We start from the raw sequence: 27428 nt of genomic DNA, 5'->3' as shown, positions 1-27428 counted from the left end.
TATAATGTATTTGTTTGGTCAGGTTGGTTTGATGAGTGCATGAGCTATGCTAAAAAGTGGCAAAAAAACTTAAAATGCAGAGCAATAGGCTCCTTAAATACACAATTTGGCATAGCAAAATGTGCTTTTAGATATAAAAAATGCTCGTGTGAATACAATAGTGGGGTAATATGCTCTTTGAATACAATGATATAATAATTACAAATTTATAAATAAACCCAATCCTAGACTTGTATTTTTAAAAAAAACCCAAGCACTATTTAAACATAGAAACACACACCAAAATCAACCCCAAAGCCAACTTTTTGGGTGTGTTTATAAATGAGTTTTGAGTGTGTGTAATGATGGGTTTTGGGTGTGTTTATATGTTTAAATAGTGCTTGGGTTTTTTTATAATTTCAACTTCCATTTTGGGTGTTTTAGTGAAACTCCTTATAATAATAGGCTCTTGATAAGTGCTAAGTTTGTTTTGTTTTGTTTTAAAAAAAAAATATGTGAGCTTAATTATGAATTTGAATGCAATAATTTTGAACAATTGATTTATAATAGAAAAATGACATTCATACATTCTGAACAACGACAATTTGATCATAGGATATTGGTATTGCTAGTAGCTAGTAATTAGTATTTGTGTCCAAGAAGACCCCATTGTGAGCACAACTTTGACAGAGTGGTTATAGAGATAAGAGGTGCTAAGAAATTAGATATTCTAATTTGTTCAATTACATTGCACCATCTTATTATAGTTACAGCTAACCTCAACTGGCTTACTAAACAGTTGTAACTGATAAAAGAGTTATAACCAGCACTATTTATTTGGATATGATAATTTTCTAACTGGCTTTGAGCCGTTGAATTTGTAGGTCAGTTGTAAATAGCTGGGGTTTTGTTTATGCGCTACATTTTTTGTTTATTTTTTGCTTAAATCCTAAAATAGGTTGTTGATAAGTGATGATTGTTTATTGCTTGTTATTGTCTAGATTGCAATGGACTGAAATTATTTTTATAATATTGGCGTGCAGGGAAATATGGTTTCTCCAATTAAGTTGATGATTGCAGAGGAAGAAAAGTTCCAGGGAAAAGCATTGTCCCTATCCCATACAAAGACTGAAAAACAGAGGAAGTGCATAATTCGTTTATGTCTAAAAAGCAATAAAATGGCGATACCTTGATGATACAGTAGCGATATAGTGGCGATAAAAGGTGCTAGAAATTGTTATTTGTGTTTATTTTGGGTTTCTTGTTTTGTTTCATTTCATTTACTTATCTTGACTCATTACTAGTTAATAATGGGATGATTACGAGATTAATTTGTGTCAATTATTAATACAAGAATTGCATATATAAAGATTAAGCCGAACAACATCCATTTCAGACTGCATTTTAGGCATGCAAAATAAATCGCCACCAAACCCTAACAATACTATCCCGCGAAGGGAAAACCAAGGCTGCACTTTTAGATCGCTTCATAAAAAAATTGACATCATCACCGTCCTCAATCTTTATGTGCTTCCACTCATTCAAGGCCACCAAAACTGATAACTTTAAGCAAACCTTATCTTCCCTGCTGTTTGTATTACTAATCTGATGCACACGATCCAACAGTTCAGCAAATGTGATGGTTCGTGGAACTATTAAGCCTTTTGAGTCACGCCCTTCGTATTTGCACATATTCTTTGAGGTGACCCATTTTTCATTGTAGCACACGAGAATAACAATTGTCTCCATTTCCGACCATGACAAAACAACATTTCATTAACACAATATAACCACAATAACTAGACAATACAATGACAATATCACAGCAATATAACAGAAATATAACGGCAACATAACAACAATACGACAGTAAAATAACAGGAACACAACAGCAGTACACCACTAACACAGCAGTGAACAAGAATTCATCAAAATCACACTATACAGATCTACTACATCAAATGGAAAATCCCAAGTTTCAAGATTCACATATCCAGACCAATCTAAATGCAATTGGTACAAATCCAGATGAATGAGCATGAATATTCAACAAAACCTAACCCAAAGCAATTAAAGCCAAAACGAATTTAACACAAACCCAACCAATCAAAATATAACCCATTTCACATAATCCCACTGATATTAAAAAAATAACCATCAACACTACCTTTTCGAGGTCGGCAATCCACTAGAGCTTTAAGGTTGCAAGCAACATTTCAGAAGACATACCTAAAATATGGGTTCAAGGGAGGGGTTCGTGATTCCAAACAGAGCGCAAGAGAGCAAATAGGGGGAGAAAGAGATAGAACGAAGCTAGAGAGAGAAAGAGTTGTGCTAGAGAAAGAGAGCAAAGAGAGACAGAGAGTTGCGCTAGAGAGAGAGCCAAGAGAGACACAGAGAGTTGCAATAGACAGATACCAAAGAGAAAGAGAGTTGTGCCAGAGAGAGAGAGAGAGCTGAGTGAGCTAAGGGAGATCAAAGTTTCTGAACATGTGAAAAATCAGTAATAAGTGGACAATAATTATATATTTATAGGTGATAGTTGTAAAAAAATTGGGAAGGGGTGGTATTTTTAGTTAAAATTATGAAAATGGTGGCATTTTAAGCTATTTCCCTAGTTTTTAAACTAATTTCTGTTTGTTTATAACAATTTACAGATCTTATAGTCAAATTTGTGTTTTCTAACAAATTTGACACAATAAATTAATTGGGAAATTGGCAGCTTTACCCCTGGCTCACCTAATTTATTCACTAATATCCTCATTTTGAAACCCAATCACAAATGCCCCTTATAAAAACTCCCTATTGACAGCCTATTGCCCATTCGTCACTTAGTTTTTTTTTTTCTTAGTCATTGCTCTTCCTTTTCCTCTTTTTCCTTCTTCCAAACCTCACAAAATCCACCTCCATCATATAATCTCCCCCAACTCTATCTCCTCTTAGTTATATCCACCTCCACCATAGAATCTCCCCTCCTCTCCTCTCTTTTCTCTCTCGCTCGCACCCACATCGTCGACAGTCACTGTTACCTCCTCAGAAACCCTAACCCATATCGGATCTGACGATCTTTCCACGTCCATCTGTTACTCTATGTTGCCTCTTTCAACCTCGATGCCTAGAGATGGCGTCTCAGGTAGCCAACTTGGCTTTTCTCCTACATATTGGGGTTTTCTTCTCCTTGTTTCCATTTCATATATGGGTTTGGGTTTTTGGTGCTTGATGTGAGTTCAAGTCCCTCCAAGTCAAATTTGGGTGAGATTGTACAGAAATTTGTTGAAACATAATTGTGGGTTTAATTTAAAATTTACTCTCTCTATATATTAGGCTTGTGTAGAGAATGTTATTTCAGGGAGATTATACAAAAACTTTTTGAACCAAAATTTTGGGATTGTGCAACAGATATTTCCTAGTTTGTCTTAAGGAATATTATGCTTGAAGTTTGTCCAATCTACAATGATTTTGAAGATTTTCTTTTGCTTATTGAATTGGATTATTGAGTTAGGTTTTTATTTTGACAAAAAACAGTTGAAGAAATACAGTTATTTGGTTCAATGATCTCTTGGTTCAATGATCTGAATTTGTTTGTTCTGTTTTGGAATGTGATTTTTGAATGAACTATATAAATTGTGTCTTGAGGTGGAGGATATCTCCAAAAGTGATTGTGGAGTTTGTAAGTTTTATGAGAATGTCAATATTTTAACATAATTTTGATACTGTAAAGTTGGCATATGTTGGATCTTGGTTTTCTCTATTTTTCGTAATTCAATCTTGGATATGTTTTTGGTGCAATCTATAGTCCTCAAGGTTGGTATCATGCCAAGGTTGTGTTGGTGCCGTGAAAAGGGTTCTTGGAAAACTTGAAGGTTTGTTGACAGCTCTTGCATTTATCTAGTTCCATTGTCTTGCTCTTCTTCTTCTCTGAGACTGTGCTTCTTTAACTGTTTGAACAATGCGAAATGAACTATTGATGGTATTCTTATTTGTATTTTTATTCGCCTACCAAGACACACATTCACTTCACCCATGTTTATAATAACTTTTATATTGCAATTGAGTAGTACGAAATCGTGTGCATGAATGTGAACTTTAATTTTGCAATGGTATTATCTTGTGAAAGTTTGCTATATGAAGAATTGGGTCATTTAGAAAAGCTAACAATTTGTATGAAAGCAGGATTCTTGAAGGTAGTCCTTCATTGGAGAAACCACAGATAGATTTCTCAAAGGTATATATAACTCAGCAAACTTCAAGCTATGCTTTTAAATGATGTATATCATTTTTTTTTTCTTTTATATTAAAAAATATATATCATACTGCAGTTTTACATTTATCCATTCTATTTGTTGTATTGCATGTAAATGTATGTGTCTGATACTTGTAGTGCCTGTAAATATGTCTGAACTTGTTTTGGTATTGGTTTTTGAATCTGTTTTGGTATTGGTTTCTGTTATGAATTTTGGAATTGGTTTCTGTTTTGAAATTGGTTTCAGTTGTGATTGAATATTATGTTTTTGTTTCCATTGTGATTGAATGATTTGCTTCTAATATGCACTTTTGATCTGTTTTATACAGATGAAAGATTGTCTTGTTTCAAATGGTAGCATTATCTTGGGGAGGAAATTGCTAACTTTCAGCTTAAATTCGGTTCTAAGAGGAGATGTCGTCGAATTTTGCTGATAGATATAAAATGTATTAAAATTCTCGACCAACATCAAATGTAAATTATTTCCTTTTTTGCCACTTTCTTATGTATATCTTAAGGTGTATTGCCCCCGTATACCCTTTTTTTTTTAAAGTCTATTAGAATAAATTTATAGGGGGAATATGAAGTTTGTGCATTGTCATTGTATAGCCTTTTATTGCTTGTGTATTGCTACTATTTTGCCCCCGCATATCTTTTTCTTCTTCTTCAAGTCTATTTTGGAATAAATTTATTGGGAGAGTATGGAGTTTGTGTATTGTCATTGTATAGCCCTTTATTGCTTGTGTATTGCTACTATATTGCCCTCGTATATCCTTTTTTTTATATAAAAAAACGTCTGATTGCGAGTAAGAAGGTAGGGATGGGGGGAAAAAGCTTGACGGGAATGGGGTGGGAATGGCATACTCACCCCCGATTCGACCCATCGCGATCCCTATACAAAAGGCAAGAAGAATGAGTTATATATACACATAATAATGTGCTCTCTTCAATGTATAATATAAATAAAAGTATTTTTCCATTGCATACACTTGCGAATATATAATAAAACCAACATATTCAAGACTGAAATTTCTGAGGTAAATTGAACTCAATTTCATTCCATGAGGACTAGATAATTACATGGTCTGTCTGATACACAAATAGTCCCTCAGTTGCATGTTTTTTTTCCTTATAACTACAATACACTTCATGCAACTAAATGGAATGTTGTCCCACCCCAAAATGATGAAGGTTCTCAATGACAACAATCTTCTAGAAGCCAAAAATCTAGGTCCAACTGTCATGAAAAAAAAAAAAAAAAAGTCAATTATCTCAAAACTTAAGAGTTAGGGTTTCGAATCACTAGAGACCAAGATTGTGGGATATGGGCCGTGACATGATCTCATACTCTACCAATTGTTCCTTCACCTTTTCAAATTCATCCATCATCTTCATCTACAATGGAAACAAAATAAAGCAATGTCAATATGTACATATATAAATATGTATATACAGAGTAATACAAAAGACAAATTGGTATTAATGAGGTACATCTTTGATCTGCTCTATTGGAACCATCACTTTCCTTTTATTGCTATATATGCAGATGCGCAAAAGCACAAACAAGCCCAATTTAAAATCTCCTATTTACGTATCAAGAAAAGACAAACTTAAACTCAAAGCAGACTAAGTTTCTTATAAAAATAAAGTTCATTTTTTTTTCGTCTGTGCTTCATTTGCAACTTATAACTCACATGGTATCCAAAATTTCAAGCAGTGCATGACAACTCAATCAAGTTAACTCCAGAACAATGAGAGAACAACAATATTAATCAATGAAAGAATTATGAAAGAGGCTGATCATTGATCAACAACATTAACTCCAAAACATAGACACCACAGAGGTATGTAGTACAATTTACTTTCATTCAATTTCTACATAAAAATAATCTTTTAGATTGATATAGCCACTAATTGCAAACTAAAATTTCACAGCCATGAGAATAATGCCAAGACGAAGAGTATCATATCATCTCATAATTGGAAAACATCTAATGGACGAGGAAAAGCAAATCTATTAACCATAAGACGAAAGGCCTTACTGCTCAAGCTTGATAAGCACACATCTACATGGACGTTAACCCCCTTATGATCATATTGCTTTTTCTTTTTTTTTTTCTATTCTCGGCATTGGCTTTGCACCATTTATGTTTTAATAGCATACATGAATTGTTCCAAATTAAAAATTTCAAACCGCAGGTCCTAATTATAGGCAGTAAATTATGACTTAATAAAAAATAGCTATTGGAGTTAGATCTAGGGAGCTGAAAGCATCACATGGCTCAAAGAAACCAAATCAGGGGACCACATACAATAGAGGCAGTAGTGCTAGCTAGTACTGCATGGCAGGGTAGGGCAGGGCATGGCAAGGGACATTTGGATGCAAATGCTAAAGATATAGGCCCTTTCTTTTAGGTAAATGAGGAAGAGGAAGCAGCAGCAAAACCTGGCCATGTGAAGCAGCAACATCAGACCCTTTCTATGTTTCTTTTGTTTGCTCACATACTTTTTTGCCATATCATAGCCCTTAGAATTCCTGCAAAATAATAACATGAACTTTATTTCTCAATTTCACAATGACACAAAACAGTGTAGTATTAACTTGTTCACAGCACAAGTTAAAGGACGACGTAGAAACAAAAGAAACTCAAGACATGACACAAAAGTTGAAAAATAAGAAAATAAATATAATAGAATTCCAAATATCAAATGACACAACCAAGTATCCATTCACTATAAACTGACATAATATGGCACTTGTGTAAGTCTTCATGTAAAAACAGGGACATTTCTCAAGCATTGTTAAAGGGTAGTCAAACTAATATCAACGGTGATCTAACAAAACCATAATGCACTGTAAAGACATCTTCGTAAACAAATTATAATAAAACTCACATGTTCTTCCTTCCATTTAGATGGGTTCATTGGGTCCTCCTAGAAGTTCAGTATATACTAGGAGAATTGTCCCAATTGGTTTGTATCTCAAAGAAAACCATAGTGCACTCATTAAGGTGATTCATCGAATACCTGCAGGCCTTTTTTTCATGCACTCATCAACTCAGCCTAACCAAACAAATAGAACCATATATTCAGAACAAGCAAATAAGCATGATAAATAAAACGATGTACCAAGAGTTTGGATTTTGAGAAACTTTCTAGAACACTGTATGAAATTGAAACAAGCAGAAGAAAACCCAAATAACATATGGGTATGAAAGTAAAGGCGAAAAGCTAAGCTGGGTACCTGGGACGTGATCTCTAGGTATATGGATTTCAGGAATGCTAAGGAAAATTGAGAAATTTGTCGAACCGGAGGGGAAGAACGGCGATTGAAATAGGTGACAGAGAGTGAGAGATGGAGGTGGAGAACAGCGGCCGAAAGAGAGAGAGTGAGGTCGCCGTCGCCGATGTGGGTGAGAGGGAGAGAGAAAACAAGATAGGAGAGGTGAGTGAGTGAGTAAGCGAGAGTGAGAGCTCTGAGCCCAGAACCACAAAAAAGAGTGACATAAGGGCAATACGCTGGCACTAGGGAGTTTTTATATAGGGCATTTGTGATTAGGTTTCAAAGAGGGGATATTAGTGAAGAAAACATGTGCGCCGGGGGCAAAGCCGCATTGGCCACTGTAGCAACGGCCATTCTCCATTGATCAACCAACAACGCCAAATCACTTCATTCTTCTCCAAAACCACTTCTTCCCCATCCCCCATTTCTTCCAAATCCAAACAAACTCAAAACCCTAACCCTAGCCCCGGTCCCAACCCTAGCCACACCACTCCTTCGCCTCTCCAGTCCAAGCCCAAGCCCAATAAATCCCATGGCCAAGAGGTTGTCAGCAAGAGGATCAGGGTTTACTGGCCGTTGGATAATATCTGGTACGAAGGTTATGTGAAGTTGTTCAGTAAGGATAATTTCAGTCAGCAACTGAGGCCCTCATGAGCAGAATACTAGTAAAAAAAACCAATACAAAAATGTCTGGCTCTAGACACCTAGGAAATAGCTCTGGAAACATACAAAACTTTGATGTCTGCTCCAACAAAATTGACCTGAAATAAAAGAAAATTGAGAGGGGATCAAAATTAAAGGAAAATTGAAAATGGTGTCCAAGATCCAAGATCACAACATTGATCTGTACTCTTCTCTGCAGCTTCAAAATGGCATGCTCAATTAGTACTAATTTTGCTGGGATCAATGAGTAGTTGTAAATTGGGGTTCACTCTTATGATCCATAATTCCCGTTTCCATATTGATTGAGACTTTCTTGCAATCTTTGGAGAGCCACTTGGATTGCATGTACTTGGCTTTTCTCCAAGGAGGAACACGGAGGCCATTCTCCTTGAGAGATTGTTTTGCAGCTGAGCAAAGCAGAGATATAATTTTGTCAAGCTTTTCTTCTGTCCCAACAAAGATGGTGGGCAGAGTGTCTTTGAGCTGCTTGTAGTTTTGTGTAGGTCTTGCTAGTTCAAATTGAGACCTGAATCCATGTCCACTATAAGCCTTGTCACTTTGACATTGTTCTTGTCCTTCATCATTACATGAACATATTCATAATCACCTGTAATTTGACAAACTTAAAACAAAAAAAATTAACCCATCAAAACTAGAAATGGGGTTTTAAAAACAAATGAAATTTTCAGACATCGAGGAAGAGAGAGAGACAGACAGACAAACAGAGTACCTTCAGAGAGCCTAAAAGAAGAAACCCACGATGATGAGAGAGCCTAAAAGAAGAAACCCACGATGATGCTGAAGAAGAGTTGTTGGATTTGGGAAAGGAGAAGATCGAATGGGTCCAGGAAACCGTCAAGACCTTGAAACGTTTGAGGCGAGGCCCTTTGTCGACTTCCAACGAGGTCGTTGTGGATGGGCATGTGGTTATGGAGGATGAGGATGAGGATAAGGAAGGCAGCAATGATGTTGCTGACGATGATTCCAGCGACGAGGACTGGGGGAAGAATGGGGACAAAGACCTAGTTGCTGAGAAGGAAGAGGAGCTTATGGAATTGGAGGATGAGCGATAGGGCTTCTCAAAAAGTCGCATATACCCTTCAAAACTCAATCACGTGGCCATCGTGTGATCGAAAGTAACAGAATTTGTCACGGAAGGACGATTTTGGTACAATATAAACAGTTTAAAGACATTTGAATTGAAAATTTTAGTTCATGGACCAAAATGATAATCGAGCGATAGTTGGAGGACCATTTAGGTAATTAACCCCAAATTAATTTATGAGCTAAACGGTGACAGGGGAAAAACCTCAATATTAAACACTGTTTTACCATCAAAACAACAGAAATTAGACTCTCATGAAGAAAAAAAAGTATATTCTGAGCGATCAAACAATCGATCATACCCTAAACCCAGAGGCTGCTACTCAAAATCTGCAGCCTGCAATGCAATGGGCCAATGGCCAATCGTTATGGGATCCACTTTGAAGCTTTTCTTTTTCACCGGCCAAGGTCTATCATGAAGAATGAGAAGCTTAGGTGGTGTAGGACTTACTCTTACTTCAAGGCTTAGAGGCTTTATTCTTTCAACAACCAAACCCAGAGCCTTCCATGCAATCTCCAAAGACCAACTTCAACTCTACACTTCCAAATCCTGCTCTTCATGCTCTAATCTCTTGGTGGGTAAAGACCCAACTTCCATTGTCGCTGCTCTTTCCCTCTCTGAGAGTTCAAAGTCATGTTTCCTTGGTACCCAAATCCATTCCCATATCGTCAAGTTGGGATTTACTGATGACATTTTTTTGTTGAATAATTTGATCAAAATGTACTCAAAATGTGGGCTTGTGGGTTATGGATTTAGGGTGTTTGATAAAATGCCTGACAGAAACCTCGTCACTTGGACTTTGATGATCTCGGCTGCCGTCCAAGATGGTCAATTTGAATGGGGCTTGGAGATTTATGTGGGATTAATAAGAAGTGGGTTGAGGCCGAATGAATTCACTATTGGCAGTGTTCTCAAGGGGTGTGCAGAGTGTGCTAGTACCAAAGCATATGAATTTGGCATGAGTGTTCATTGTTTTGCTTTGAAAGTTGGGATTGAGCAGAACTGCTATGTGGGCGGTTCCGTTTTGAACATGTATGCTAAGTTGGAGGATATTGAATCGGCTAAAGGGGTGTTTGAGTCTATGTCCAATCTTGATACTGCTGGTTGGAATACTATGATTGGAGGGTATGCGCAATGCGGCTATGGCCTCGAAGCCTTGAAGGTTGTATCTTTGATGGTATGGAGAGGGATAAGCATGGACCAGTTCACCTTTGTTAATGCTCTTAAGGGGTGCTCTATTATGGGAAATTTGGATTTTGGGAAGCAACTTCATGGATTGATCATCCAGAGTGAGATGGAATTTAGTATTTCAGTAATGAATGCTCTTTCTGATATGTACTCTAGAAATGGTAAGAAGGATGCGGCTTTGAAAGTTTTCAATAGGATACAAGCAAAAGATGTTATATCGTGGAACACCGCATTTGGTGTCTTCTCCGAAGACCATAATACAAGAGAAATTGCAAAGTTAGTCCATGAGCTCTTGCTAGCAAACATGAAACCTAACCATGTCACTTTCTCAATCTTGTTTAGACAATGTGGGGAGCTACTTGATCTGAACCTTGGGCTTCAGTTTTACTCTCTTGCATTACAATTTGGATTATGGAATGAAGCTATCGTTAGAAGCTCAATAATCAATATGTTTTCTAGATGTGGGGCTATGGACATGGCACGCTTGTTTTTTGACAGCCTATTTGACAAAAACTTAACTTCTTGGAACGAGTTGATTTCTGGGTATAATTCAAATCATTGTTATACAGAAGCCAGGAAGATTTTTTGTGATTTATGGGACTTGGGTGTTGAAGCGAGTGAAGTTACCTTCTCCAACATATTGGAAACTTGCTATAAAGATGAACACCAAGAAATGATTAGACAAATTCATGGTGCTATTGTCAAGTCTGGCTTCTCTTTCCATGGATATGTGCGTAGCTTCTTAATTAAGTGCTATGTTAAAGTTGGACTACTGGATGATTCCTTTGAGTTTTCCAATGGGTTTGAGACATTAGATGTGGAATCTTGGGGGACTATGATATCTGCTCTAGTGCATCAGGGACATCTCTTTGAAGCTCTCAAATTTCTCAAGTCTCTGAGAGAAGCTGGTGGGAAACCTGATGAGTTTATTTTGGGCAGCATTCTAAATAGTTGTGCTGATAATGCAGGCTATCATTTAACTAAATCTGTTCATTCTGTTGTCATCAAAATGGGATTTCACTCACAAGTATTTGTTGTGAGTGCAGTTATAGATGCTTATGCAAAATGTGGGGACATTGGAAGTGCAAGGATGACCTTTAGCCAGTCATTTAGATCTGGTGATGTAGTTATATATAATGCCATGATCATGGCTTGTGCTCATCACGGTCTGGACAAGGAAGCTATGGGTATCTTTGAGAAAATGAAGTTGGCTCGTATAAAGCCCAGCCAGGCCACATATGTGTCAGTTATAGCAGCTTGTGCTCATGTGGGTCAGGTTGATCTAGGTTGTTTGTTGTTTGAATCAATGAACTCAGATTCTAAGATGGAACCAATATCTGAGGATATTTATGGTTGCATGGTTGATATGCTTTCACGAAGCGGATACCTCGAAGATGCTAGACAAATGATTGAAGGAATGCCTTATACTCCTTGGCCTGCTATACTGAGGTCCTTGCTTAGTGGTTGTCGGATACATGGGAACATAGGGTTGGGAGAATGGACTGCTAAGAAGTTGGTTCAGTTGGTTCCAGAAAATGATGTACCTTATGTACTACTGTCAAAGGTTTACTCTGAAGGGAGTAGTTGGGAAGATGCTACAAAGATAAGGAGGGAAATGATAGAAAGAGTTGTACTGAAAAATACAGGATATAGTTGGATCGAGGTATAGCAAAAACTTAATTTGACAGAAAAATGGAACTGTGTCATGAGAAATGGTAAGTTAGTTTATCTTTTGAAGATTTTCGTCAACCAATGCAGCACAATGTAAATGGCAATACAACAATAAGCATTACAACCTCTTCTCTCTATGCCCTTAATGTTGCAGTTTAATTTGCCACAAGAGTTGATGGTCCGAATACCAGACAACAAGTCTCTGGCAAGGGTCCCTCATCCCACTTCAGGTCTAGGCAATAAAAGAGTAGTAGCAAAAGGAAAAGACCAACCACAAAATACATGTAAGAAGTCGGTGACTGGTCGAACTAAGTTAACAGGGGGAACCAACAATGCAAGGTGTGTACCTGCAAATCCTTATGCTCCTCTGCTATCAGCCAAATGTTACTGATGCAATCAATCAGGCCATGGTTCTAATCAGTTTCCACCACATGAAGTAAACTTGGCGACTCATGAAACTGATGTGAAAAGGATTTACTAATAGTTCCTCAAGATGGCAATGAATTATGAAGATGAAGATGTTTTGCTAGTTGTGAGAGATTGATGTGCACCGCAAACCAAGAACTAAATACATTCAAGAGAAGATATACTGTCAGTCAAGAGTTTGCAATGTAATCATAGACAGTGGTGGCAAAATGAATGTAAGAATTGCAATTTGAAATTAGATAATGCATGGCGTTATGGCTGTTAATCTAAGAAAATTGCAGAGTAAAGAAGATGGCTTTAGTACTGTGGGTAGACTGGAAGAGAAGGAGAAATGGTACGGCTCATGGAGGTATTCTCTTTCTTTTCTTTTTTTCCCAAACTGACTGGGTTAAAGAAATACTAAACATATATGTGATGAGTAGAGCAGAATTGTGTGTTCTAATTACATAAGTAATCTGTGCCATTGACATTAAGTTTAAAATCAATTTCAAAATGCACTAACTTGTGACAGCAAATACAACGCTCTACTGCATTGGATCAGAGGAGGATTGTGAAAGTAGTCCCATTGGAGAAGACGAATTGCCTTGGAACCCTCCTAAAGGTGGGATTTAGTTTCTAAAGGGCAGCTGCGGTTAATGCAAGAACAATCATCACCAGTCAAGTTTTTGTTCGATCTTAATTCTTTGGTCAGCTCAGAAGCCTACCTCTTGCCGATCGGCAGAGGTAACTTAACTTCTGAGTTTTTGGAGTGATTGGAGCCTCAATTGTGTTAAGTTTTGGATTTCTTATGATTGTTCTCTATCAATTAGGCTTCTTGGTGTCCAAGTTTTTCTCTTAACCCTATAAAGACAAGTGTTGTAGCTTTTTAGCAGAGGTACAAGTTTTCTATTGTGCTGCTACACTGATTTTCAACTATCACACACCACCATGGTTGTGTTACTAGTTTCTATGTTAAAATATGATTGGACGATATGATTTATAACTAATATAAATAATATATTATGTGCTTCGAAATCATTTATTATAAACAAAAAATAATGTACGTACACATCATGTGTTTCATCGAAGGATCTGTGATTTCAAGGAAGAAAAGTAAAGTATTTATGTGACACGAGATTATTTAATGTAACGTATGAACACGTCATGTGATTGAACTTAAATAATAACGTAAAAAAATACGTAACACCTGATGATGACTTGGTACGTGTTACACGTGGCAGCAGCAGACAAAACGCCGTGCGCATTATATCTTCTTCCTCAATCCTCCTCAGACTCAGACACCTTGTCCCTTTTAAGTTTTGACCATTCCCCTAAACTCCTCCTCAGCTTCAAACTTTGAATCAAAAGCTCTCAACAAACCCAAACCCAAATTCGAACCTCAGCTAATATTCAAATCCCCAAATTCCGAAAACCCAAAATCCAAATCCAGTTTTCAGAGCACAAAACGAACCAATCAGAGAACCAGCCATGGCGTATGTGGATCACGCGTTTTCGATAACAGACGAAGACATGATGATGGAGGACTCTTACACAGTCAACAACAAGCCTCCCATCAAAGAGATCGCTCTCGCCTTCGCTCTCCTCATCACCGGCACTCTCGGCATTGTCATTGGCGGCCTCATGGCCTACAACCATGTCGGCGGCGACAAAGCTCACGGTACCCTCTACCTTACTAACCCTAAAAGCCCTCTTGTTTAATTTTATTTTCAATTTTTCTTAATTTTGGGGTTTTTTTTTCGATGATTTCAGGCTTATTCTTTGCGATACTTGGGGCGATCTTGTTCCTTCCGGGGTTCTATTACACGCGGATTGCTTACTATGCTTATAAAGGTTACAAGGGCTTCTCTTTCTCCAACATTCCACCTGTTTAGCATCTCCTTAGCTCTGCTTCAACTTCACATGTACAGATCTCTTCGTTTTTTAGTGTTTTCTTGTAATGGGTTTTATTTTATAAAAATTTTGTTCGTTTTAACAATGCTTATGATATATACTGGTTGTTCTTAATAGAGGGAGAACTTGTTGCTTAAGTGTACTCATTATCTGGCCAAATAGTGAACTTGTACTCATCTTGTGTTACATCATCTATGTAGTGGAAACACTCAACTTTCATTATGAGTAAATAAAAAGAGCTGTGTTTTTTCTAATTTAGCTTGAGCCATATGCTCCTTTCCGGTTTCCATTTATTTTTAACTTCATTGTGCAATTTGTTTGCTTGAATTATATGAATAAAGGTACAGCCAAATGCCAATGCATATGATTTTCAGGGGAAGCTAAACTGTTGTGTTGTGTGCTACTTTTCTTGTCTCTGGGTTTGGGTTTTATGTTTGTTGAGTTACTTTAGCATTATGGAGGGAACTTGGAAATTAGACTTTCGTCCAGCTGGAATACCGTAGATATTTTATCTTGTATTCCTTTTCGGTTGAATGCAAACTTATGATGGCATTATGATTGTTAGATAAATGATTTCTGAACATGGGTAGTGATGAATCATTGTGTTTCTGTAAGACCTTTGTTGGCAGTAAACTTGTTCAGTGCACCATTTCTTTTGCTAGCTCGTTGTGGATGAGAGTGTTAATCTTTGGATTGATATTTTCTAAATATATAATGATCTAACTACTTTTGTTGAAGTTTGGACATGTTGAAGCTTGAAGAACATTGTTCATTAAGAAAACTTTTTTCAAGTTTACTAATGGGTAGAATAGAAGTTTAGTAACAAGCATAACAGTCCTATTGCTACAAAAGAGATAAGTATAACAAAATGGAGTGGTATATTCAAATCCTAACATATGAACAGTAAGAATGAGCATTCTTTTTGAAACTAGAACTCATTGGAGACGAAGTAGATTTATGGACGAAGCAAATATGCGATAGTTACAGAAAGAGACATTACAAAGTTGTGAAAGAAATGAAGGTGGGATCATATAAAGGTTTTGTGTGCAGAGATATTAGTACTGAGAGAATTACTCTCATATCGTTTTAAACAGTATATGCAATACATAATCTTTGAGGCTGAACTGTTTCTGAGAGAATGGATTCGTGTCTGTTGCGTGTGTGGGTATGTCTGTAGCGTGTGTGAACCGAACATGTGGCGTAGCGTTGATATATTTTGTATTGATCCTTGGTCCTAGTTTGTGAGTTTAGTTATGAGATCACTACAGTGCAAAGCCTATGGGTTATCCATTCCAGAAGTTTCATTTATTAGTATGGTTAAACTTGCTATGTCAATAGTTTGGGCTTATGTTAAATTGTTGTTCAAGCATATGGGAATCCTCTTTTCCTCAAGTATTTATTGAGAATTGTAGAAGCATGATTCAGCAAAAATGAGGAACACAAAACAAAACATTCAGAGAGGAATTTTTGAGCAACTGAAGGAGTGGTTCTACCTATATAACATTTGTTGGGTTTCAAACAAAAAGGGGGGCAGGTATAAGATTACAGGATTTCTGTTTGAGAGGACAAGAAAGATAATTGCATCAAACCTGGTGTATATAAATAAAGTATGATATATTTACTTATTCTCACGGCCTTGTTGTGTTACTGCCCTATTTCTATTGATTGGCTTTGTTGCTTGTTCTGTTTGTGCTTCGTAATTTAATTCATGGACACAGTTCTAAGGTTAGTTCCCTAAGGCTTATTTGAGTAGTTTATTACATCAATGTTCCAATTTCCGCTTTCCCCTATATTTTTCTTTCCGTTTTCAACATTAGGTAAATATTTGGTTTGTCAATGAGGCAAAGTAGTTCTAGCAACTTGTTTTCCTTTGGTGAGAATGATGTATGAGCAATAAGAAAAGCGGCTGATAATGAAAAGGAAAGAAAGGTCTCCCAGTTGGGTTGGACGAGTTCTCATCGATGACATTTGTATGGGTCTCTAAGGCCCGCCATATTTGTATGGATGATTAATATAGGTTTTTTTGGGATTCTTGACCCTCGTATTTTAACCCCACCCCCCACCCCCAAAAACAAACAGAAAGCAAGGTGAAACTGTAATTATAATATAGTAAATTATATGTGAAGGTGCTTGAAAAATCAGTACTTTGGAGCCACTGAAGTCACCCTTCAAGCTTGCTTTGGCTTTTTAGAGGTCAAAATTGAAGCTTGCTTCACGAACAAGAACGCAGGGTTTCAGGGATTGCTTAGAGTAAAGGATTTGTTTAGCTGGAGAGTGCTGCATCTGTTTCAAAAATAATTATAAATAAAAAAAAAAGATTTATCGTTTATTTGAAATGTATTGGAAACTGTTTACCTTCACTTCCAGACAGCATCAGTAGGTAGTTTTTAATAATTCATATCTGTAATTAGAGTTAGTTTCCCCTCTCACACCCACCGTAGGGATGGATGTTTGAAACTAGTGAAAGCCTGATTGCAGTACGTTTTACGATTATAAACAAGTCTACCTATTGGGTAGTGAATTGAAACAGTTTGAATGAATCATTGAAAAATCTGTGAACTGATTACAGTTCAATGAACCTGTTTGTTTGGTAGTGGAATTCAATTCAAACATTTGTTCCCAAATGGATTGTTGAAAGAGCAGGACAGCTATTTATGAATTTAGCAACCCGTAACCACTCTGCTGGAATGGGCAAGAAAGCAACATTTGACGAGGACCCATGTTTGTGTCGGCCGATTAAGATATGGATTAACCTCAGTATTTCATCTACTTTCCAGTCATTTAAAATTTGTTAAGAGTAGGATAATTGGTTCTTATTCATGTCTATTCAAAGTGTTATTATATTATTGGCTCCATTCTTATCGTTTTGAACTAATCATTAGCCAGCTGGAGATAAAGATGAACTACGAATCATATAACCACACAACCTTAATTTCGAAGAAGCAACAAAGTGGGGATGGCAAATGCACGATGGCTTTGGATGTGGTCATTAGATTATGCGCCACTTCTATCCTTTTACTGTTCTTATTATTAGGAAGGTCATTCAAGCAATAATTGTGGACAAAGTGGAGGCCAAAAATTGGGACACAATAGCAAAATAGTTGTTCAGGTTCAGTTTTTCCAACTTGTTGGAACGACCATTGATCATTTTCATGGATGAGTGATTTGTCCTTTTTTGCAAATCATAATTTAACATCTATACAGAAATGACTCATCAAAGACATGAAGAAATGTTTAGCATATATATCAAATTGTGATTTACGGGTAAGTAGGATGACTAGGCAATAATCCAAGCATTTTTCCGATTGGATGGCTATTGTTACTGCCCCTCAGTAACAAATATGTAAATGTGCAAGATAACATAACATAGAAAGCACCATTCAATAATAATATCTATATTTATATGTATGTAAGAAAGTTGTCGGATTTTTCTATCAATTTTGTCGGTGTGTTTTGTTATTGACATGTTATCGATAATGATATCAAAACTTTATTAATACTGTTTCAATAGTCCGTTCTTTAATTAAAAGAACAGACATCTTATCCAAGAAGAATTGTATACATATATATATATATACACAGTAGTAACAAAAACGACACTAAAAGATAATGGAATACACCAAAATTGTTTGAAATTGAAAACAACCAAAAGAGTTACCCAAAAACCAAAAGTTTTGATCTCCTGGAAAACTAAGCTCAAACGTTCAGAAGCACAGGGCCTGCCCTAGATACATGCATGCAAGTACAAACGTCATCGCTTTATCTTATTATACAGTATAGTACTGTTTTTTTTTTCAATCCTATGACAAAATTAAATAATATATTGGTAATCTTTTATATGTCCATTGCCCATAAGCAGGCAACAGCTTTGCATGAAAGCAACATTTGACTGATGACAATCCCAAGACTCTGGTTTGGCGAAATTGACATTGACACTACCAACCTACCTTCTCTCCCTTGGTTGGCTGGCTGAGGCTGAGGCTGAGGCTGAGGTTGAGAGCCATATACAATACAAATTATGGTGCGTCATGTTTTATAACTTTAGACTTCCCACATACGATAGATAAAAGCCCGCCGACAATAATTGAAGATATTAATTGTCCCTCTTACCTAAGATTCTAGTACTAACTAATGCTTCATTTTTAAAATTTGCCCCTTATTATCATCTTCAATACCTCAATTAATTGAAAAGAATTTTAAGACGAATAGACAAAAGGTATAGTTTATGTGAAAGAATAACAATCGACAATAATTGTGCTCATCATCTTTGATCACGTGTCATTTTTATATGTTGAAATCAACATAGCGTAAATAACTACAAATTTCATAATATTTGTCCTCAACTAGCATGTACTTTGGTTTGAAGTTGAATACTGTATAATTTTTATCATCGATTGTTATTCACACTCTCAGTTTGTCATTCTGCACGTTAAATTTTATGTTAGTCAGGATGACAAACTAATAACGTTGCCCTATTTCTTTTGACTCTAGACAATATTTGGTCACAAAAGGTCAATCGCAGTTAATACATATAACAAATGACACGCTTTGAGAAGAATAGTAATGCTTGTGGTGAACAAATTGCTCTCAAGTGTGAAATCTTTTACTTTTCTACTACCAATTATTTTAAGTTGAAGTCAAGAGGAAACCGAGCTTAACATTGTTTTCTGGTTTGGGAACACACAAATGATATTTAAGAGTTTTAGAAACCAACTAATAGCAAACCAATAAGCATTTGGACAGCTGGGATATCATGTACATGGGATTTGAACCCTCTCTCTCTGCCTTTCGCTTTACCTTCTAATACCTCACAACCGCGTAGAAAAAGATTTTGATTCCCAACTTCCCAAGGCAATGCAATTGGACTGGAGAGCAACCCAAAAAAAGGAAAGAAAAAAAAAACTTAAGCTTGGAGAAATGAACATCATCTTTATTAGCTGTCTTTGGTCCCCACTCTCATATAAACCCAAGCCAAGTCAACCCAAATCTCTTAAGCAAACGCATGCATATTTCCCAACCACTTCAACACCACCACCACCACCACAACTGATTGATCATTGCCTACTAGCCTAGCCTAGCCCCACTAATTCTCCCATACTCTCCCACACCCATAAAACCACTATATATACCCTTATCCATTCCCATGCATTTCATCAAACACCTCTCTCTATCTCTCCTTCCCTCTCTCTCTCTCTCTCTCTCTCTCTCTCTCTCTCTCTCTCTCTGCCTTCCCATTTCCTCAATTCGATCAACCAAACCATGACTAAGATATTCTTGGTTCTAGTACTTCTGCAAACTTTGTTCAACATTTTGGTTGTGGCTTCGGCTGGTAACCTCAACCAAGATTTTGACTTAACATGGGGTGACGGTCGAGCGCAAATGCTCGACAACGGGCAGCTTCTTACGCTGTCCCTGGACAAGACTTCAGGGTCGGGTTTCCGGTCCAAGAATCAGTACTTGTTTGGGAAAATTGATATGCAGATCAAGCTTGTGCCTGGTAACTCTGCTGGTACTGTTACGGCTTACTATGTGAGTACTTCATCATGTATAATTTAGCTGCTTTCTTATTTCTAAGTTTTATATACGTAATAAATCATATCCATATCATGCATGTCTAATGTTTTTTATATGTGTGAATTTTGCAGCTGTCCTCGTTGGGTTCTACTCATGACGAGATAGATTTTGAGTTTCTAGGCAACCTAAGCGGAGATCCTTATATTCTGCACACAAATGTTTTCACACAAGGGAAGGGTAATAGGGAGCAACAATTCTATCTTTGGTTTGATCCCACCAAAGACTTCCACACCTACTCCATCTTGTGGAACCCTCAAAGCATCATGTAATTAAACTAAGCTCTCTCTCTCCCATTTTGACTTGATAAAACTATTTGTATCATATTTACTGATAACATGTCTCACTAAAAAATATCTCGATGAGATTCAGTTATGTAGTTGGTAAATGAATTTCATCTTTGCAAGACATGTAATTGGTGATATAGTTAGTGAATATGGTACATATAACATAGGAAATATTATCTTCAAAACATAAGATGATTATTTTGATAGTAAATACGAACCTTTGATCATGTTGAGTTTTTGTATGAATATTTACGGTCCATTTGTAGTCTGCCATTAGCCCATTTAGAATTACTCAAATATTTGTTTGTATGTATCCTAATAAACTTCTATGCTTTGTTCTTGATTAATTAGATTCTCTGTGGATGGGACACCCATTAGACAGTTCAAGAACTTAGAATCGAAGGGAATTCCTTTCCCAAAGAACCAACCCATGTCAATATACTCAAGCCTGTGGAATGCAGATGATTGGGCCACACGTGGAGGGCTTGTGAAGGCAGATTGGAGCAAAGCCCCATTTACAGCCTCATACAGAAACTTCAACGCCCAAGCTTGCACTTGGTCTTCAGGCTCTTCCCATTGTTCTTCTTCCAGTTCCTCAAGCTCCTCCAGCTGGTTGAGTCAGTCACTGGATGCAACTGGCCAAGAAAGAATCAAATGGGTTCAGAAGAACTACATGATTTACAACTATTGCAGAGATACCAAGCGCTTCCCACAAGGGTTTCCAGCTGAGTGCTCATTGGCATGATCACTTCATTGATTTCCTCCTCTCCACATAAAACGACTAGGGATGCTATTTGTATTTTAAGTTTTATTTGTTTGCAGCAATTTTAACATCGTGACACGACCAATAAATAGATTACGAGATTTCGGTAACATAACATATGTGAGTTAGGCTAGTTGGCTACTACAGTGTGTTGTCCATTTGTAAATTGCATTCTCAAAGTACGAGCTTAAATAATAGCAAAAGAGGAGCTAGACAAAACAAGGTGACAGGAAAAAGAAGCCCTACCTAATAACTATTTGAGCTCTGTGAATTGGTAACCTAAGTTGGTAGACATTTATCACCAAATTTGGAGGATGAAAGACAGCTCACAATATTATTCTAAAAACTCCGCTAGCACCAAATAGCAACATCATAACAATATCCTACTGAGAAGAACAAAACCAAATCAAATCCTAATCAACAAACTAACACCCACATATTTGCCAATCCTATTATGATTATTTGGTGATTACCAATTTCCCCAAGCAAATAGCCAGTACATGCCTACTTGTTGCATGGCTTATGCATGTGACGAATATGAGTTATGCTGCCATGACGAACACAAACATTGGCCCGACACACAACGCTAAGTAATTGAGCTGTAGAACCATATAAATTGAAAACACATACAAGACACAAAATACTTGAATCATAACACCACAATTTGAAGCATTGAATATTACAAGACAATTGGTACAGAAGAGAACAGTAAATCCTACACATTGAAATACAGGGACCCAAGAAATATGCAGTTAGGCTAATAGAATCCTGATTAGTCTTCTTGACATGCAACACCTGTTTTACCTATCAGTCATCACATCAAATTTCTGTGATGTTAAAATTTCTTCTTCCTAGTATCCACATTTTACAAGCCCTCTCAACATTCAAAAGGACTGAAACAACTGGGACACTGATACCAAGCATTCATGTTCCAAACCCACTCAAAGTACAAAAAAAATAAGACCGACCATAGAGTTGGATCATATTAGTCCTCACATAAAAAATATTGTCAGTATTCAAACATAATGCAGGCAAGCGGTGCTTTCAGCTTTGGCCTTCATAAGTATAATGACACAAATCCTATATACGTCCTTTTGTGAAACCAAAAATTTGCAGAGACGCTTAGCAACCCACAAAGACATTTTTGACAAGACCATTTTTTGTACATGTATTTCTGAGAGGAACATGATCAAGACGAGCTGAAAATTGTGTGCACATGTTGTCAAGGAGTTTCTCCAAAAGTGAGTGAAAATATGCTGCAAACACTGTAGGAAAAAGGCATTTCCCTAGAAGCATGATAAAAGCAATACTATTTTGCTACAACTGGAATCAATTTTGTTATCTTCCCCTAAGTGAAAAATCAGAAACATTAGAATCTCTCTCAAGTGCAAGTCATATATTTCCAAAGATCTACTTTCAGCAAGAAGTACACAGGAATAGATTTCTGTGATTCAAATTTCAATATACCTTATCAGTAATAAAGGAGAAGTGATTTGTAAAGATTCCTAACCTTATCCCGTCTAATCATCCTAATTCACCAGAACACATGGCCCCCTGTAATAGATGCAGGGTGACCAGAAAAAATATATAGTATAAAAGCATGGACCCTCAACACTCAGACTGGATGCACATAAGTGTGTAGATTTAGCTGTTTTGAAGATTTGTTTAATCAGGCTGGTAGCTAAAAACCAAGCACAAATATATGCAGTTTGATAGACCATAGATCTATCAGCATGGTGAAAAGGAAAAGAGTTCAATATTTATTCCTCACAATGTTGAAAACAGATACATGTCACTCTTATTTCACTCCTCTTGAACTGGAAAACACAAAGGAAAAGTTACTTCAAGAGGAATATCTTCGACCACAATCTACATGTACGGCAACGTAGTTCATGACACTAATATGCTACATGTCCCTTTAAGTCTATCACCTCTAACATAAGAACTGAAAAATTAGTAAAATTAAAAATGCAGCAAATAAACAAGGAGGTCTTTGTCTTTTCATCTACCTAATATAAATCTACCACAGAAAAAAGAGAGGCAACTAAAATCAAATAACAACAGAGATAAATATCATAGTCATTTGAAGAGTAAAACATCCACAGATGATTAGTAGACTAGAACATCAGGGGGCAGTGTGTTCTTGAGAAAGTTAGTAACATAGTAAGTATCAAACAAAGGAATATGCCAATGCATCATTTCATTCAATTTGAAGAATAAACCAATATCAATGTCAGAATTAACTTTATAAATAAACCCAATAAAACTTAGGAGACAAGAAAAAGCACAAATGGGGCAATCATTAAAGTTGTGCATGAAAAACAAACACAGAACAAATTTTTTCAGCTAAAAAATGATAATACAAAATTGATCTCTTCTAAGTAGGGCGAGATTTTAGCTTCTTTATGCGTTTGATAGCCTTCCGTGCCTTCTTGGCAGTAACAACTCTTACCATTTTCACCTTTTTAGTAGGGAGAGGCATTTCCCTAATGGGACCTGGAGGTACTCCTTTCTTAAGTGCACTTCCTCTAGGCGTAGCAGAAGGAGGCACTCTTAAATCTTGCGGAGGTAAAGGGCTTTGGGGCTTCCACACCAAATTACTTTTCATGGAAAATTTTACCTTCTTTGCACTCTTCTCCCCACTCTTTGCATTGGTGCCACCCTCAACATCTTCTTCAACAGCTTTCTTCACTCTCTTTCTCTTCTTAGAGACAGGGCCCTTATCTGAAGCTGTAGGCAAATCACAGGCACTTGGAACATCACCATCCAAGCCTGCTTCAGCAGCAATCTTCTCAAACTGCATCTGGAGGTTTGATATCACATTATCATCAAGTTTAACAGCATTTTCATCAGTAGCCTGTTGATTATCTGAACTCTCACCATTTGCAACTACGTTCTCATTCTCCCTATCTGTAGAGCTCTTTTCAGAGTCAGAATCCAGAATCTCATTCTCCTTCTTATTCTTCTTTTTCTTCTTCTTTTTCTTCTCTGCCTTTGTATCAGCAGCACCAGTGTCCTTTTCACGATTCTTACACTTCTTCAAAAGCTTTCCAGCAGAGCCATTGACCATGACAACCTCACCAGGTTCTGAGTTTCCAACTTCCATCTCCTCACCTGCAAGAGGAACCAAAGTCGGCACTACCTCATCATCATTGTAAACAACATCAGGAATAGAAATCTCAATCCCAGAAGATTCCAACTCTTTTTCCAACTTAAGAAACTCCTCGTGCAAGCCAAATAACACCTTCCTATTCCCCTGACAGCACTCAGGTGAAGAGCCCAACTCATAAAACTTGCTTGAAAACCCCATCGTCAACGCAATTGACCCAAAGACCATAACTTCATCACCTGAACCCACATCCTCCCCCAATTTCTTAACCTCCAATAGCCTCTTCCCCGCCCCCAGCAAAGCATCAAACGTATTACTCCTAATCTTCCCCAACAGGACTTTATCAGGAACTTTAGCCGAAACACGAATAAAACTCACTAAAACAACCTCAAGAACTTCAGCCTTAAGCGGAAGATACGGCCTAAGCTCTTCAAGAAAAACCGAGGCAATGTGGTAATTAACACCATTACCTAGAAACTTATCGTCAGCGAAAAAAGTCACCTCTTCCAACACACCCATCAAACGTTTCACAAGCTCCAAATCCCACAAATTATTTCTCATCAAAGCAAAGAAACTAGCCATAAATCTGCGAATCAAAAGGTAGAACTTGTCTAACCTTAAGGCATCGATGCCGGACCACTCGCGGCGCATAGTGAGCAAAAAGGCCGAGAAGTAATGGATGGAAAGAGGGAGATGGAGGCTGAGGATCAAAGAGGAAAGTCGATCGATGAGCTGGGTCTGAACCGGGACCTTGTCTGCGTGCCATACGCAGTAGAAGAGGCCTTTCCAGAGCTTCTTCATGTGGTCATCATGGAGATTGAGTTGGGTTGGCAGCCATGTCTTGAGGAGGACCCTGAGTGCTCTGTCTCGGCCGCTCTTGTTGCATGACGCGAGTTGCTTTATCAGTGACAAGCCTTCTTCTGTTGCAGTCTCGGCCTCCATGTTTGAGCTTTGATTCTGTATTTCCAGATTCTGAGACGCCTGCATAAATAGCGCACAGCTGTAGGTGGCTGGTGAAGGTTGAAGGACTGAACGGTTAAACAAACCCTAGGCAGCGAATTTTGGGATACAAACGAGGAAGAGGCTTGGGAATGGGCCGATGACTGCCCCTGCGTTATCTCAATTGGCTTTCGTCAAGTTTCAGGCCCACTTAGTCAAAGGATTTCGCAAAGTATCTTTTACCCTGAAGACCAACGTATATATATCACTTTTTGAGACCGACGTGTATATATATATATATCTATCTATACTTACTGGGAATGGGAATTCATGAATTGAATTGGAAACCTAGTGATAAAAGGGAAATTAGAATAATTTTAATATCTATTTCTGATTCTGATAAGTAAACATGGTATTTAAGATTAAAATAATAAGTACGCTCTGTTAATGGGATCTAGGCCCCTTAGATCGAAGGTGTAATCAAATGTTGGTTTCTTCGAGGATAAAAGAGAAGAGAAAAAGGAGAAAAGAATCTACATGGCTCTTATTTTAGTTTACTATTTATCATTCATAAAAATTGAAATCATGCGTAGTGTTGTTATTAAACGCTAAATTAGAAAACCTCAAGATTAATAATGAAAGACACACAAAGCACGTAAAGTTTAAAAACTCTAGCCACTCTCTCTCTCTTTGTGAGAAGAAAAACTTCATAGAGGAGGAGTGTCACTAGCCCTCCTCACCACTACCCCTATCTCTTCTTTCCATTTTTCTTTTGTGTTAGTGAATAAATCCACTTGGGCATTTTGAATAAGAAGCCTCTTGTGGTGATTTCTTCTAATTCTAAATCATGCTCAATTTGAAGTTCCCAATCACCTCTTTTGAGCTATGTTCTCAATCAAATTCTTCTCTCAAAACATGCTCTTTAACATTGCTCATGCTCTCTAAATTTGGTACTATATCATATTTGACGGAGATTACTGCAAATCACTCAATTCTTCTTTGTCAGGGTTGTTGTTTTCGCTTTGTTCTCACTTCAAGATTTTATGAGTTGGTGAGTGTGACCACTTCTTCAAGTGGTGGTGATAGAGTTTTTTTTTTTTTTTAAATGGTGGTGGTAGAGTTTAGCTAAGCTCCTATGTTGCTTTAGGATTTCAATTATGTTAGGTTTGTAAGCTAATAGTTTTAATGCAGCTTTTGTTCGTTTTAGTAGTTTTTAGCATGTTAGGGCTCATTTGGTACGTCAAATTGTACAGACTAATTTATGTTGGACAGTATGAATTTGTTTCGGAGAGTACTAACTATTTACCTATAATATTATAAGGCGTTTGGTGTTGTTTCAGATAAATAGTATGACTAAGTTATAATGTGTTTGGTGCTCCGTTAGATAACAGCGGATCAGACTCCATGAGCTTGAAAAATCATATAGACAAATATGGACACTCCATCATTTGATTCCTCTTGCGCCCTTTTTTCCTCCACAATTATAATATCCCTATTCAATATTCTTTTTCTTTTCTAATACACTGCCAAGTTTTCAAGAATGAAAGTAATCCCCTTTATGTGGTCTTGAACCATATCATTGATGTTGTTTAATGCTTAACTCCATTAGCATGAAATCCTTCTTTTGAAATTGGAATTCACTGGTCATAGTTGTTGTGTTGGTCTCCTTCTAGCCCTCCTTTTGAATTTGAATTTGAAATCCTCTTTTTCGCCTTTCCAGCATGATTTCTCATAGTTGTTGCGTTGTTGCTGTTGGTTTTAAAACATTTTTAAGAAGTTCATTTGAATATTCAACATGCATTTAATCAAATTAATCGCAACGGAAGTATGTGGTGATTGTTTAAATTTAAAAAAAAAAAATTCTTCCAAGTATCTTAAGTCAAGAACATTTATATAATTTCATAAAATAAAAGTACAAGAGAAAAGGATAAGTTCTAATTATCCTTGAAGCTATAATATGAACCAAGTTGTGTTTTGGTCTTTTCATGATGATTTCCCTTTACTGATCTCCTTTTTTTATCTTTCTCCTCCTTGTGAGCCACAAAAGGATATGGTCTCTAAGTCTCCACACCAATGGAACCTTGAGATGAGAAGGACGAATCTTGGGAATTCAAGGATGCTAGTGCAAGATCTCCAAGACTTGGTTTCAATCTAAACCCCTTGAAAGATGATATTGTTTCACTCTTGAAAACTCTTTTTAATCTCCCAAACCTATTTGGTTGATGTTGGATTGTGTTTATGTGTTAATGAGCTTATTGGAACAATTTCCATGCACTTTTACTTATGCATTTTCGGCCAAACCCCTTTGGGC

The 27428-nt window shown here is 37.0% G+C and overlaps 4 protein-coding genes, 1 long non-coding RNA gene and 1 pseudogene across 9 annotated transcripts; 4 read left to right on the top strand and 2 right to left on the bottom strand.

Moving 5' to 3' along the window:
• Positions 1 to 2689: 2689 nt before the first annotated feature.
• LOC148920019 (uncharacterized) lies at positions 2690 to 4871 on the top strand. The gene is made up of 3 exons (XR_016123793.1): positions 2690 to 3842; positions 4153 to 4204; positions 4552 to 4871. It is a non-coding gene; the product is annotated as an uncharacterized LOC148920019 (long non-coding RNA).
• A 380-nt stretch (positions 4872 to 5251) lies between these two features.
• On the bottom strand, positions 5252 to 9261 carry LOC148920018 (uncharacterized; annotated as a pseudogene). The gene is made up of 5 exons (XR_016123567.1): positions 9031 to 9261; positions 8899 to 8941; positions 7467 to 8790; positions 7118 to 7285; positions 5252 to 6758 (listed from the first exon to the last, which is right to left on the bottom strand). The product of XR_016123567.1 is annotated as an uncharacterized LOC148920018 (transcript).
• Positions 9262 to 9476: 215 nt separating this feature from the next.
• On the top strand, positions 9477 to 13917 carry LOC103323681 (putative pentatricopeptide repeat-containing protein At3g25970). 4 transcript variants are annotated; one of them, XR_016123792.1, is made up of 3 exons: positions 9477 to 12773; positions 12840 to 12907; positions 13782 to 13917. XR_016123792.1 is itself a non-coding variant. In XM_089044960.1 (2 exons), the coding sequence occupies exon 1, from the start codon at positions 9695 to 9697 to the stop codon at positions 12128 to 12130; it is 2436 nt and encodes an 811-aa protein (XP_088901086.1). In that variant the 5' UTR covers positions 9477 to 9694; the 3' UTR covers positions 12131 to 12176; positions 12287 to 13572. The 4 variants fall into 4 exon arrangements, 1 of the variants encoding a protein (XP_088901086.1); XR_016123791.1 differs by lacking the exon at positions 13782 to 13917 and adding an exon at positions 13070 to 13572 and having other exon boundaries at positions 12840 to 12892; XR_016123790.1 differs by lacking the exon at positions 13782 to 13917 and adding an exon at positions 13070 to 13572.
• Positions 13860 to 14702, top strand: LOC103323609 (uncharacterized). The gene is made up of 2 exons (XM_008225609.3): positions 13860 to 14215; positions 14308 to 14702. Exons 1-2 carry the CDS (start codon positions 14026 to 14028, stop codon positions 14427 to 14429), a joined length of 312 nt encoding a protein of 103 aa, XP_008223831.1. The 5' UTR covers positions 13860 to 14025; the 3' UTR covers positions 14430 to 14702.
• Positions 14703 to 19601: 4899 nt separating this feature from the next.
• Positions 19602 to 21184, top strand: LOC103323608 (putative xyloglucan endotransglucosylase/hydrolase protein 23). The gene is made up of 3 exons (XM_008225608.3): positions 19602 to 19977; positions 20094 to 20287; positions 20658 to 21184. Exons 1-3 carry the CDS (start codon positions 19708 to 19710, stop codon positions 21049 to 21051), a joined length of 858 nt encoding a protein of 285 aa, XP_008223830.2. The 5' UTR covers positions 19602 to 19707; the 3' UTR covers positions 21052 to 21184.
• A 2068-nt stretch (positions 21185 to 23252) lies between these two features.
• Positions 23253 to 25367, bottom strand: LOC103323606 (ribosomal RNA processing-like protein). The gene has a single exon (XM_008225607.2). The coding sequence runs from the start codon at positions 25163 to 25165 to the stop codon at positions 23447 to 23449; it is 1719 nt and encodes a 572-aa protein (XP_008223829.2). The 5' UTR covers positions 25166 to 25367; the 3' UTR covers positions 23253 to 23446.
• Between the last annotated feature and the right edge of the window lie 2061 nt (positions 25368 to 27428).

Source organism: Prunus mume, linkage group LG2 (genome assembly GCF_029339155.1).
Source record: "Prunus mume cultivar Tortuosa linkage group LG2, ASM2933915v1, whole genome shotgun sequence".
Taxonomy (NCBI): Eukaryota; Viridiplantae; Streptophyta; class Magnoliopsida; order Rosales; family Rosaceae; genus Prunus; species Prunus mume.
The sequence above is the reverse complement of the archived record's forward strand: the minus strand, read 5'-3'. Positions and strand labels throughout refer to the sequence as shown.